The 14,801-nt window shown below is 40.4% G+C and overlaps 1 protein-coding gene across 2 annotated transcripts; it reads right to left on the bottom strand.

Moving 5' to 3' along the window:
• Positions 1–4,410: 4,410 nt before the first annotated feature.
• Positions 4,411–14,267, bottom strand: ptk6a (PTK6 protein tyrosine kinase 6a). Of its 2 annotated transcripts, none has more exons than XM_072680931.1 (8): positions 13,803–14,267; positions 13,065–13,186; positions 12,608–12,771; positions 11,274–11,439; positions 9,766–9,924; positions 7,938–8,119; positions 6,186–6,339; positions 4,411–5,306 (listed from the first exon to the last, which is right to left on the bottom strand). In XM_072680931.1, exons 1-8 carry the CDS (start codon positions 14,210–14,212, stop codon positions 5,029–5,031), a joined length of 1,635 nt encoding a protein of 544 aa, XP_072537032.1. In that variant the 5' UTR covers positions 14,213–14,267; the 3' UTR covers positions 4,411–5,028. The 2 variants fall into 2 exon arrangements, with proteins under 2 accessions (XP_072537032.1, XP_072537033.1); XM_072680932.1 differs by having other exon boundaries at positions 5,118–5,260.
• Between the last annotated feature and the right edge of the window lie 534 nt (positions 14,268–14,801).

Here is a 14,801-nt window from a genome sequence, read left to right as displayed (position 1 = left end):
TAGTGTGTTTTCACTCGTGTCACAACAAACCATGCGAGCACGTTCTCGCTCCTTATCGATTTAGACCTGTCTGGGGTAGGAGCAAGAAAGTAAATATAGGAAGAAGGTCCTGTGTCCTGGACTAGTGCATATTTCTGTGCAATTTAACATGGAGCAACAATAGTATGGCTTTTGCTCATAGCAGTAGTAGCGCTAATTATCTGGGCACACCTGGCTGTGGGAGATGTTGGCTCAAATTTGAGAAGTATGTCTGATAGTTGATTACCAAAAATGAACCCTAGTAGAGTTTCTTTGAGACCTGGGCCAAGACCACTTTCTCTAAAGGGTCTCTGTGCGGCTGTTAGAGTGCAATGACTGTGTTCACACCTGCCCAAACGAACTGAGCAGAAGGTGAAAACGAAAAAGTTGGATTTAACAGGACTGAAAGTGTAGGTGTGAAAACCTCCTTATTCTAAAGTGAAGTTAAATTAAGCAAAGCTGTGTGGTTTTGGCAAAACACTGCATATCAACTTCACAAATCTTCACTGCTTGACAATGCTGGGACTCACACCACTTTTTGTCGCAGGTTGACCCTGTACACACAGAGGTCAGGATTAAGCCGGCTTCAGTCTGATTAAATCTGCTGCCTAGCTAAGAAGGGACTCCTGTGGCTAATTCTGCTTGTATAACAACACACCTGTTTGGAAAGATAGGACAGGGCAGACGACGCTGAATCAGAAACACATACGCACATCTCAGTTATCCCGTTCTGCCACAGACAGCTGGCTGAGTGAGTGTATTTTTCCATCTGGTTCAGCAGAGTTGCTCAACTGCTTGTGCAAAAGTTTTCACAACTGTTCAAACACACTTTCTGAAAGGCAGCCCATTTTTCAGTCTGCTGGCTCAAGATTCAATAAAGCAAAAGCCCTGGATTCTACTTTGTTTTTATGTGTATTTCAAAAATGAAAATGACAAACCCAAATGACAGTTTGTCTTTTTTAATTGGGAATTTGTGAACACGGCCTCTGTAGCTAATCAAATCCTTAGAAATGCAGTAAAAAAATAAATAAACATTAAAAATGATCAGTATGGTCTGTGCTGATATTTGGGGACCTTACACAGCACACATTTAGTAACACCCTCCTTTAGCAGAAATCACAACCTGCAAACACGTAATAATGTGTATCCACAATTTTTCTATGATGTTTAGGTTTTCCAAATGCATCAGATTGTGTCTCTTCAGGAAGTCCAAGGTGGATTCTGAGGAATATTCTGGATCAATATCCTGTTTTAGAAACCATCTTCCTTTCACCCTTGAACGCTTGATTCTTTGGAGCTCTTGGCTTCTTTAATTGACCTGTAGCAGATATCTCATGTTGAGTGACAAGGTCGTTAGATCAGTTAAGGTTTCCTACATATGACTCTGCCATGAAGATTATGTTTGTACAAGCAACGCTACTCCCTAAAACGGTACACCCCCTACTTGCCTCAGCTACACTTTCATGAAGGTGCCCAAACTTTTGCACAGGCCAAATTGAGCTTTTTGATGTAATTTGATCAGATTTTGTCATCTTGTTAAAGATAGAGTAATTGTTTATTAGGATTCGCTAAAATATGTTTTTATTAGGATCAGAGGCTGTGTTTATGGCTTGTCAATAAAAAAAAGTAAAAATGTGTAATTTGGTTGATCCTAATGGGAATTAACATAAATTGTCCTTGATAAAAACTACTAAAAAAAAATTGCACCACTAATTTATCAACAGCATCATTTAGAGCAGAGATGTATAGGTTGCTTGCATTGGTGATACACATGTAGTGTAGAGTTTTCTGAGAGGATATTCAATATATATAAATATGTCATTATTTTTCATTGTTACAATTCTAAAAATGCCCTTATTAGTCTAGACTGGATGAGTCACTTTGTTGACAGTTAGTTATGAATGTTTGATTATACTCATGCATTCATGCTTTAAGTTAGACATGTACACATGCTTCCAGTCCTAAGAGACAGTGATGATGCTTTTATTGTCTCTAATAAGCTTAGAGTACACAAGAGTAAATCTTAGCACCGGTGTGGTTATCGGTTGAACTAGAATTTGGCTGTTTGATAGAATTTGGAAAATGTAGCACATTTACTGCCTGTATTCCATTACTATATTTAATTAATGCACATTTCTCTGAATAGCAGATTTGAAGTGTCTGCCATCTGTGTTATTTTTTCTTAGTACTTTGTCACTTTACTCAGTAAACGAGAGCCCTCCTCCACCAGCATGGAGCTGAGCGGAGCACAACCCATTTGGCTGTTTCTGTTTTTAGGAAGGAGAAGGTTCCAAGGCAGGCGTGTTCAGTCTGCAGACACACAGGACTTTCCCCACTGCTCAGGATCTGAACACACCCAACTCTCTCCAGCCTGCAAGGTTACTCTGTACAAAGGTGAACAGATGCAGAACAGGCCCGCCCAGCTGAGTTCAGTCTCTGCAGGAGTGTTGTGTTGTAGTTTGTTGTGTTTATTTTGGAGATTCGAATGGCCGTCCAATCACGTCCTGTTTCTTCTGAAGCTAAAAATAAAAGTGGGGAGGTAGTGGAAAGTGTAAGGTTTCAGTGATGGCAGCCAGTAGGTTCTGCATGGAACACTACATGCCAAAAAGTTTGAAGAGCCAATATCATACAGTTTTATTTTTCTATATGATTTTCTCTCCTGACCTTTTATGTATGTTTGCATAGAATTATGTGCCACAGTCATATTTTAGTCTTTAAGATTTACTTAAGATTTCTTTTAGCAAATGAGGCTGCTTGTGTTAGTGTGCCTTTAAAATAAGACTCACTGTTTGCCCTGTTCTGGGCCTCATTCAAAAATATGACTGACCTGAAACACTCCCATAACACCATTGTGCATATGTGGCACTGAACTTCGGTAGTCCTAATAGGCAGATATCATGTAAATGCATTAGTTTTAGTGACCTCAAAACACACCATGAATTTAGAATGGCCTGTTTTTGTGGCTCAGTTTGTATGCATGAACTGCACGTACTGCCCAGTGAGTTGAACGTTGTGTACAAAGTGAATGTCTACCTTTCTAAAATTTATAGTAGATATAGACCCTTACAAATTCTCATTAAATACTCAGCATAAATGGGATTTGTTCTGTGAAATTAAATCAGTCAATCAGTCAAAATGATGCCCTAGACTACTCTCCAATAAGAGAAATTGGCTGCGCTCTATCGAGCTGCCATTTTTAGGTCAACAGAGTCATAAATATAGTTTACCCGGACGATCAGTGTGTCCTACTAGTATAAAAATACGGTGCAGAGGGCATGTACCATACGCTCCATGGGAATCAGGCGTTCTTGTTCTTACATGTGCTGAACGTTCACATGCACACACGCTGACCCGCTTCAATGAAGATACTTCTATGAACTGCTGCCAAGACTGCAGCAGACTTAATCATCCGGCATGACAAGATGAGTGGCAGGCCATATAATGGTCATCTCACCTTAACTATTTTCCATTTGCTTAAGCACTTCCATGAAGACCATTTTCACCCCTGACACCATTCACCTCTTTCAATATGGGTAACATACAGAGAGCTTTCCCGTCCTTGTTTCTTTGCTGACTAACTTTACTAAGTTAGAAGAAGAGAAGAGAAGGCGCTGATGAGCAACGGCAGCTCGACTGATACTTGCAGCGCGTGCATGGCAAAGAAATCTAGGACACACATACTTCTCACACACTTCTCATGTTAGCTGCATGACCTAATTATTTGCCCAGGCACCATAATAGAGATTTACACGTGTCCCCAGAGACTACGAGAAGGAACAGGGAAGAAGGATTAGTGCTAAATGCTCAGTAGTTTGGGTCATTTGGGTGGCCAGGCCTCATCAGAGAGCTGAAGAATAACAGGCATAACCAAGACCTAGAACCTAATGGAAGGGAGTAAAGGGACTGACCAAGAGTAAATTGCCTCGCTACCAAGAAAAGTGTAGGTACACAGAGGTGTAATTATACTCAAGCAGGACTTCAGTGACCCGCTTAGCACGACCCGTTCCTGTTTATAGTCAGGACAGGCCAAGTGTTCCCACTTTTAGTGGACTATTAACAATGACAGGTCTATTTCTGCACAGCATGCACCAACAACATGATCGGTTTGTGTCATGCTACCGGCCTGCGCTTGTGTGTGTATGGAGAGGGAGTCAGTCAGTTTGGAATTATTTTGGTAGCAACAATGACTTAATGACCTTTTGTGCAGAAGAATCATGGCAAAGTGTTTATGCAGAAAAGTCCTTTTGCTATTAACCTTATAGTGTCTCCCATGGCCTTTAAATACCTCTTACATTTAAACAGTGAAATGAATTATAAGAAACCAAGAAGTACAAGCTGTATTACTGTATTACACACTCTTTATTGTGAGAGCAAATTCAATCACAGTGCACACTGTCCACATTTGACAACGCGGGGGTGGGACTGATCTTAATATGAATACTTCCAGTCCTGACATTAATTTTTTAAGGGATCTGTCCCCACATGAAATATTATACACTATAAGTACAAAAGTATTCAGACACTCCTCTTAATGAGCGAGTTCAGCTACTTTACAGTGCACCCATAACTGACACAGGTATTCAGTTGCGCATGCACAGCTTGTTTATTTGCAATAGATAAGCATTGCCGATATACATCATCAGGACACTCTGGAGCATCCATGCCTGACTTTACGGAGAAGCATTTGAATCATGTGCATCAGCAGAGGAGAAAGCTTTGCCTTGCAGCTGGTTTGATTTCTGTGGTGGACAGAAGCACTACACTGTCCAGACAGAAAAGAGAGATTAAGGCTGATGGTGAAGAAATGTGCCTGGTTCCACTGATGTAGAACATTCAACACACACAGTATACTGTGTAAAAAACATATCATATGTTTTTGCTCTAGCGCTTAACTTTCAATGAAAATTAATTACTAAGTACTTTTGGAGCATTTCTATTGGTCCATTCATCATTCATCATGTCAAAGAAAAAACACCAATATATATTTATTTATTTATTTTCCCGCACTGTTCACTGATAAGATTTATCCACAGGTGTGCTCTCTTCTTTCCTGGTTCTCTCTGTCTCACTGCCCTCTGGTGGATTTGAACAGCTGTTGCATCCTGTGGAAGTCCAGTAACTGCTCTCACTCTTCAAAAATTCTTGGATTTCCCTGAAGTTGGGTCTTTCTGGAGCAGATTGGCTCCAACACTTCAGCATGAGATCATAAATGTGAGGTGGGCATTTGGCGGGGGCCGGCATTCTGTATCCAGATGAAATCAGGTGGTAAATTTCATGGTTGGAGTAGCCTGGCAAACCGATCAGAGAATATCTTTAAGTATTTTATTGTTGTACTATTACAAAGCACTAGGGCTTTTATAGCACAATATGAAATATAAATGTTTATAATGTTTAGTGTCATGAGAGCATGTGTACGATACGCCTGAGAAAACACGTTTTGTAAAACTGCTCCAGACTAAAGAGCTTATCTACGTTTACACAACCATAGTGTTCTCAGTTACCAATAAAGTTAGGAAGCTAATATGTAGATAGTTTGAGTCCTTTATAAATATAAGGGTTGATATTCATGATATGTTCAGAAAAGAACATTGTGATGAAATTTATCCCAACAGCAATGAAAACCATCACACTGTCCACCCCAGCTCTCAGCATCTGAGTTGCATGTTCATGCCCCATCAAGTTTAAAGGACCAAGTTAGCTAGCTGTGATGGAGGCTCATGGCTCATACACAAGGGCAGGGATGGGAAGTGGGGTCAAGTTAGGGCTGGGCGATATGGTAAAAATACAGGTATACAATATTAATCACAATACTTGTAATCACAGACTAAATACATTTGTAGCAATAGATTCTTAAATTACTATTCAGACTCTCCTGTAGAAAGAACAGTTTTTTCAATGTCAGATGCACTCCATCTAATTAAACCCGAACCATTCTGTATCAAAATAACATTAAATTAATTACATTTATCATGATACGATAAAATAGTCATATTAGGTCAAGCAGAAACTAGATTGTTCCAGTGTTACTGTGTTTCACTTTTGTAACTGCCAGAGCTCTGTTTTGATCTAATTCCTCTTTAGGAACTCCTAAAGTAACAAGATTAAAGCAATTACCCTTTAAAACGTGTACATGTAAAACAATGAATACTTTTAAATGGAGTTCCTACTTGGATAAGGAGAGCCACCGTAAGTGAAGATTTCATAGAGGAGTATGCCAAAAGACCACACATCAGATTTGTTGGAGAATCGTCCGTGGCTGATGGCCTCGGGAGCGCTCCACTTGTATGGAATCTTCTTTTCTTCTGACAAGTAAAACGGCTCCTGCAAGCATCATGCAAACCAGCCACTTCGTTACTTTATGCCAAGTGGATTCTACACCATGGCACATGATCTTTATCTATTATGTGGATGTAGTGTATACTACACATGCACACATGGCAAAGCACCCATGATCACTTGATTCTTCAAGGGTACTTTATCGACTGCAATTCTCGGCTACAGTAGAGAATATTACAGTTCTGTATAACAAAGTTCAAAAGTGTACAATTTCTTCATACAAGCGATCATCGTCTATAAAAAAAAACACTCCTAATGTGAAACATGGGACTGGTATCCAGGCATGAAAACCTTTGTTACATGCTCATATTCAGTCTTTCTGCCTGGATGACTCACATTTCAAGTAAACCATTATCTGTTATCAGTGTTGAACACACCTCTGCCCTGAACTGACGCACTGAAATGAAATGACATCATAAGCATTATCTATCATTACAATAGCCATGCAGTTCTGGTTAGCTGCTGCAGATTTGCGGCCCATACTGAATTTTGACAAGTGATATACTACATAGACAAAAGTATTGGGTCAGCTGCTCATTCACTGTTTCCTCCAAAGTCAAGGATAATCCTTTTTATCCTGCTATCCTATCCAGTTGAAGTAACGGTCTCTACTGTCTGGGAAAGGCTTTTTTACTAGGTTTTGCAGTACTGCTGTAAGGATTTGATTGCATTGGGCGACAAGAGCAGTAGTGAGGTCAGGGTGTTGGATGATCACAAAAAGTATTGGATGAAGCAACATCATTCCTGAGAATACAGTTCCACTGCTCCACAGCTCAAAGCTGGGAGGATTTATAACCCCTCTAGCCCACAACTGGCATTAGGCATGGTGCCAATAGGTTAATGTTCATCTGCTCCGGAGAGTCCTATTCTGTTGGCGAAATGTCTTTACAGGGAGTAGACAAGCAGTGCGTTTGTGAGAATGTACACATCTGTGTCAGCAATGGGTGCAACTTAAATAGTAGATGAATTAATTCATTAGAAGGGGTGTCCCCAAACATTTGGACGTATAGCAATTGTGCACATTCAGGGAGGGAAAAAAGGCTACGCACTGGATCTGATCTGGGATCACAAATTAAAGTGGCTTAAATTTAGTTCACACAGTTCTGAAAACATCAGACCACAATCTGATCACAGTGTGTGCTAATTCAGCCTTGTTATATGAATGTGGTCTATTTTCTTCTCTTTGAACGTATGCTTTTAGAGGAGGGAGTCAAGAGAGGCACAGGATTCAAAGGGGGATCAAAGGTGTGTAATTTGTGTGGGGGGGTATTTAAGCCATTAAGTAATTAAGGAGCTGAGATATGCTACATAAATCAGTTGTAGTTACAACAGAAAAACTGTTTTGCTATTCCTAACAATATATGATATGATGAATAATGGATGAGACCTTCTATCTAGGCCTGATGACCCAATAACATCAAATACTTGCATCACATTTATGTGATTGGCCATCCCCTCCAAACACCCCTCATGCCCCATTCCACTGAATTACGCCATCCAAAATCCATTTGTGTGCATTTCATACCTTTTTGTACTTGAGTGTATTAAGTGTGTTTCAAGGCACACTTAATGTGGAGTTTTACCTTGATGACCCGTGCAAGGCCAAAATCAGCCACTTTGCAGATGTAGTCCTCCCCCACCAGAACATTACGAGCAGCCAGGTCTCTGTGGATGCTGTTGTGCTCCTCTAGATATGCCATCCCATCAGCCACCTGGCTTGCCATGTCTGTCAGAGCGTGCGGTTCTAAGCTGCGCCCCTCCTGACCTAGAGGTAACGTTCAGGCCGCTTTAACTCTCCTGTTATGTTCAGCTATAAGGAACAATAATGTTTCTGGGTCAGACTGACCCGGTGCAACACTTAATATTAAAGTATTCGACAATCGATAATCAAAACATTTGTTTTAGGAATTAAATATTAATTTATCTATTTTATTTAGACTTAATTTAGATATTATTTAGCTACGCAAAGGTTCCTCATCCTTACCCCCCCCTTTTTTGTAAATGTCTCTATTGGATTTGTGTGGGACAAGCGATTTAACCCTCATTTGACACACACACCTTCAACATTTGAAAATGTATCATCATGATGAGAATAGATGTAAATAACTTCACTATTTACACACACAAATTACATTTGTTCTACATCCTCTCTGAGTTTCCAGTGGGGAAACAGGTAGAATATTTTATGTCTTTCGTTTTTCTCACAGAAAGAGGTGTAGGTTCTGTGCCTGCCTGCCTGCCTATGTGTACTTTTGTCGAGCATTGTTTTCGCACTAGCAGGCAACAGATTGCTTAGGTGGCCCAAGTCTCGTCTGAGTGTGTTCGAGGCCACTCCTGCTGTCAACTGTGGGTGTGTACAAAGTCCAGCTTCCAACAAGAAAATGTAATAGTCCAAACAAATATATATGTATAACTATTTTTATGTTATTGTTCCAAAATTAAATAAATAATTTAAATGAACTATTTTAAATTTGATGTGGCCAACAGTATAAATAACAGTTTATTAAACATTCCCCATCCAGACACTTCTACTTTCTTCCACGCTTTATTTTTCTTCTAATTATCCCTGTATATGTGCAAATATGCAGAACATAAATGGGAAAAGAAGACACTGTGGTTATGGGCCTCTCTTCACTGTTTAACACCACATTGTTGTGAACAGAAACAAAGTTCAGACAGTAGAAGCAGTGGACCTCGGACCCTGTGTTTATGATGGGTCTGAAGATTTGGTTGGAGCCAGTTGTTTAGAATGTTGCTTCACTGCGTCACTTGCATTAAGTGAAAAAAATCTCAGCTTGGTTTGTAACTTCACTAAATCGTGGCTGTAAATTGCAAATCCTCCCATAGCAAAAGACTGGTCGCTTATTGCTCTGTTGCCTGCTAGTGTGAACGAGGTATGTGTGTGTAAACTGAATCAAATCTAATCATTTAATCACCAAGTCTAAATTAAGTCACAACCCTAGTTATTAGTAAATCTTTGCCGTTTGACAGGGCACTGAAAGATAACCAACTGAAATGAGTACTAGTGTAACTAGAGGTATTTACTAGTTTTCATCTAATTCAGTTTTTTGTATTCAATATTGTTTGGCGTTATGTTGGTGACAGCTCTAAAAGGAATCACAAGACAATCATAGCTCCTAACAGATCCTAAGTTCAATTTCTGTGCTGATAAACGTTGGATCTACTAAGAAGCTGTAATTCTCATACACCATTGCTTTACAGTCAGGTTTGGGAAAAGACTAAATGACTGAATAACTGTTTTACTAGGTAACCACTGACCATGTTCCATTATCAACAGTAAAATCTCAGGAGTCTCTCCATTCTGTTAAGCTGTAGAAAAGACAGGAGATCCGTGTTCCATGACAAACATGGAACTGACCCTAGGAAGTGGAGGGCAAGGGTATTGCTGACCTCGCAAGAAGCTGAGCAGGTTGCCCTTCTCCATGAGCTCAGTGATGATGTAGTAGGGGACGTTGGTGGTGCAGATGGCAAACAGAGTTATGAGGTGTCTGTGTCGCAGCTTCTTTAGCATCTGAGTCTCCAGCTGGAACTCCCTGTGGTCCAGTGAGTCTGAAAGCAAGCAGGATGACAGACATCAGCAAAGCGACAGTGTGGATCCATCCGAATCAGACATCTCTCTCCGACTGAGCAGTTAGGCGCATATTGGGCTTTTAAGAAGCTGTCAATTTGCAGGCAAAGTTGGATTGAATTCCATTGGCAATCAGTTATTGAAAAGTTAAGCAAAAGTGAGGTAATGACTGACAGCTAAGTAGCTATTTGGAGGGAAGACATTCCATTGGATGTACTCGACATAATACAAAGAGTGAAATTTACTTGCTAAGGTGGCTAACTTGGTGTCTTGTTAGGATGTTGTTTGTTATAAAAACTATAAATGTGCAAATGTGTTTTTATTTCTTATTGTAAGCTGTGGGGAATATAATAAAAATCAAAAGGCAAACTGGCCCTGATAAATGTTTGTGGACACGCCTTCTAGTAAATGCATTCAGCTACTTTAAGTTGCACACATTGATGTAAAGACATCTATACCTAACTAATGCTCTTGTTGCTGAATGTAATAGAAAGCCTTAGAATAATAGAAATAATTATACTAACAATTGCATGATAAAATCTTAATACCTTTGATTTCAGAGGAAACAATGAGTTAGCAGGTGTCCATGTTATGTCCATATAGTGTATGTTTTATATAATTCCTGATATCCCTCCACCATTAATATTTTTTAATTGGTTGTGACAGAAATGACCACAATCAGAAAGGCCTAGCAGCAGTAGGATGAGTTGAGAAAAAGCACACATGGACACATACCTTCTGAAGAGCTATAGCCAACCGCTGAATCCTGCTAATTAAACTCACTAAAACCTGCTTTGGCTAGAATCGTGCTAATTTATAGGGTAGAGGGAGGGCCATCTTTCCCAATTATGTAGTCTAGGACACCCCTGAATGGATGACCGTAGCATCTCTAAAGGTTGAACTTAAATTAAAGGGAAATATAGTTAGTTGCGCCCCTCAGGACTCACCACCCAGTGTACTTTTTTAATCCTTCTGAAATGTACCAAAGTAATGTGAGATTGGTATAATCAAACTAATCAAATCTAAATCTGTCATTAAGATTTACAGCCTTAGTGACTCGTGTTTTTTCTATGTCCTCTATTACTTGTGGAACCACAAACTGGATAGAGAACAGTAAGCTATGAGGAAGGAAAGGCCAAAATGATCTGTTCCATCAGACTTCTCATTCTTTCAATTCTCTCAGTCTTTACAACTGGAAACACAACATTTCTCACATTCATCAGTGGTGACAGCCACTGGAAAAATGTCTGAGGAGAAATTCCAGTGACAATTACTTAGCATTCCTTACTGTCTCCGTAGAACCAATATTAACAATAATAACTCTCTTTACCATTTTTGAGGATCTTAATGGCTACTTTGACCATGCCTTTCCAGGTTCCACGGTAAACGTCCGCGAAAAACCCAGTGCCCAGCCGTTCCTCCAGGACAAACTCCTCCTTGGGCAGCTCCCAGTCATCCACAGTATGGTGGGACAGGTCCTGTGGCTTCGGTTCTGGCTTTTAGACATTGCAAACACCACAAGAAATATGTGTAAAACATAGCAGGCAAAGGGAAGACCTGATGCTGTGGTCTTACAAGAGAGTTTGTGTAGTAAATGCTTGTCTTAGTATTTAGCACATACATGAGAATGTGTTAATTTGTTACTCAATGTAGGGTTAATAAATCCAGTGCTGTTGGTTCTTTGTTCATGATGAATGGACAAACAGAACTGGTCAAAAAACGTTTGTCCCATAAATGAACATTTAAGGTAAGAACCTTTTCTGTAAAGCTAGTACAAGTTTTTTTCCGAGAGATCAACACTACACAATAGTTGCCAAATACACATGAAAATCAAATCAGTGATTGGCGACATACATGTAACAACATACACTGATCAGCCTTAACAATAAAACCACCTGCCTAATATTCTTTTTCTACGGTTTTGCTGTAGTAGCTCCTATGTGGGGTAGGACCAGACAGGCTACCCTTCGCTCCCCACACATCGATGAGCCTTGAGCCCATGACTTGGTCATACGTTCACTGGTTGTCCGTCCTTGGACCACTTCCTTGGTAGATACTGACCACTGCATACCAGACACCAAACACGACCTGCCTGGTGTTTTGAAGATGTTCTGACCCAGTCATGTAGCCGTTACAGTTTGTCCTTTGTCAAAGTGGCTCAGATTATTGTGCTTGCCCATTTACATAGTAACAACAGACTGTTTACTTGCTGCCTAATAAATCCACCCCTTGACAGATGCAATTATTGAGATAATCAATATTATTCACTTCTCTTTACATCAATGAGCTGAATGTTACTACTGATTGGTGCTGTATTCCACTGTAATAGTCAATTAAGGAGAATGCTGCAAATCCACACCTCCAACCGCATCATACCTAAGATCATGTGCTCACTCATTACATTTACAGCAGCCACAAGAATTTCTGAAAGCAATTACATCATGACACGTTCTTTCCTTAGGCAGCAGTGGCAGCAGCAGGCCAAGCATATTAAATCATTTCCACTCCAGTTCCTCTCACATGTTACACATGAACCTATGAATGAGGTCATCACACACTCACTATAATATGTTTATAATGCTTTTATTATATATATATATACACACACACACACACACACAAATACACACATACATACATATACACACACACATACACACTTACCCGTGTGCAAGGCTCTGCTAGGATGATGTTGCAGTTCAGAGGATGGCTTTTGTAATGCTCCACTAACTTCTCCAGAGCATGGAAAGCGCAATCAAGTTCCACAGAGAATCCATCCTCACTCTCATGAACTTTGAAGTGCTTCACCTCCTTATCGTTATGTCGAACTAACAGAGAGAGATTGGGACAATAGAAGACATAAGATAGCAAAAATACAGCGATATTTAAAAAAACAAAAACAAAATCAGCTCCAGTTAATCATGCGGACTGCAAACACCTAGACGTGCTTGGAAATGCAGCACTTGCAGAAGGTGTTTTAAACTCAGTCACCTCACCTTTACATGAAACACAATCTCTACATTTTCTTTTCACTTGACATGGACAACACTGCACTTCACTGCTGGAGGACAGCAGAACATCTTAGCTCCATTCGTGGCAGTCAGTCCGACAGATCACTCACCCGAGAGCACACAGCCCACCTCGTCCTTTTCACTGCGTCGCAGCAGAAACGCACCGACCCCGTTACCTGCTGCCAAAAGCAGTTTCTGGGTCTCCAGGCGATTCAGTATCCCAAAATACCATCTGAAAAAAGACAGAACGTGACATTTTTCACAGTCAATTCATCTCCTTTCATCAGTGAATCAGTGAGTGAGAGGGAGCGCAGGTGTTAATCACTCTGGAGCACACTGGAGACCTGGACAGCCTGGATAGATCCAGGTATTACAGCAGAGGTGGATAGAGCAGACCAAAGCCACTCGCAGGGAACTGCAGAGGAACTACTTCATATATCCAGTCTAAAACTAGCTAATACACTAATGTGAGAGCAGAGCGGCCTAGACAGATCTAGACTTCATTCAGAACAGTATGAAATTCTATTAAAAATAGGTATTTCTGTGAAATTAGTAAAGAAAATGTAGCTAACTAGTTCCTATCCAGCTCTGAGTGAGGCAGCGGTGTTATTGTTAATAATGTAATGAGGGGTTGTCATACATGTCCGAGCAATGTTCCCATTCAGTCTCCCACTAAAATTAGCTTAGCAACTGAATCTTGCTTTAATTATCGGCTAAAACTCTAATAAAAAAACGCATATACGCCAACAATACCTGATTTAGTTTTTGTAACACTAATAAAGATACATTTACTACATTAAAGTCACTATTTGTGTATTTATTTAGTCAGTAAAACTGAGGGCACTCACGGTTGTTCGTCCAGGGTCTGCTCCCTCGCCAGGTAGTTCGAGGGCACGAAGCCCACAGCCTCTCTCTGTCCATGTGGGCTGAGCTTTTCCACCTGCCACCATTCGCCCACCCGCTGGACGACCCTGAACGAGTCTCCCGTTTCGAAAGAAAGCTCGTCCTCAGCCCGGCCCTGGAAAGGCCGGAGCGCCTTGTAGAGAGGCTGAGCGTCCGTTGGCGGAGGGACTGTGGCGCTGCGTGCGTCTTCGACGTGCTCGGACTTCTCCTCGGACTTGTCCTCGGAGTCTCCCTCTTTTGGAGTTCCCGCGTCTCTTTCGTCGCCCTTTCCTCGAGTAAACAGTCTGGAGAAAAGACTCTGGACACTCTGGAGACTCGGGCAGGGACAGCGAGCATCATCCTCAGAACTTTTCATTTGCGTAAAGAGGTGAAGAGAAAGTAGGCGAGGGTGAGAAGATGGCAGCGTCTGTCCACATCGCCCGCGCGCGCGCGTGTGTGTGTGTGTGTGTGTGACAGCGGGTTTCTCAGACAGGACAGGTGCTTTTATGGGAGGAGCTGAAAAAGCAAACTTTCCTTAATTCGCTGCTCCGCGTCTTTATCCATATAAGCACATATATGGCAACAATTACAATTTATTTATTAATTTATTTAAAACAAGGTATTCATTATATTAAAGAAAAAAATACATTTTGTGGACTGAGGGGATACATTTAATTTTAGGGGATATTGCTTCATAATATTTACATGATTAATGTTGAAGGAATATGTTATTTTTGGAGATTATTTAAATTTTAATTATTTTTATTTATTAATAAAAAATAATATTATTAATTCATGTATTAATGAGGTTTAAGCATCACATTCATTTTGTACCAGTGAACTGCCAGCTACTTTTAGGGAACAGTATTGCTAAGCTGGGCGATATGGTAAAAAAACACAATATTTCAACACATTACGATATACAGTATGTATTTGTCATGTTGATAAAATGCACAAACAGCATA

Source organism: Salminus brasiliensis, chromosome 6, assembly GCF_030463535.1.
Source record: "Salminus brasiliensis chromosome 6, fSalBra1.hap2, whole genome shotgun sequence".
In the NCBI taxonomy this organism is placed as follows: Eukaryota; Metazoa; Chordata; class Actinopteri; order Characiformes; family Bryconidae; genus Salminus; species Salminus brasiliensis.
This window is presented reverse-complemented; position numbering and strand designations above follow the sequence as displayed.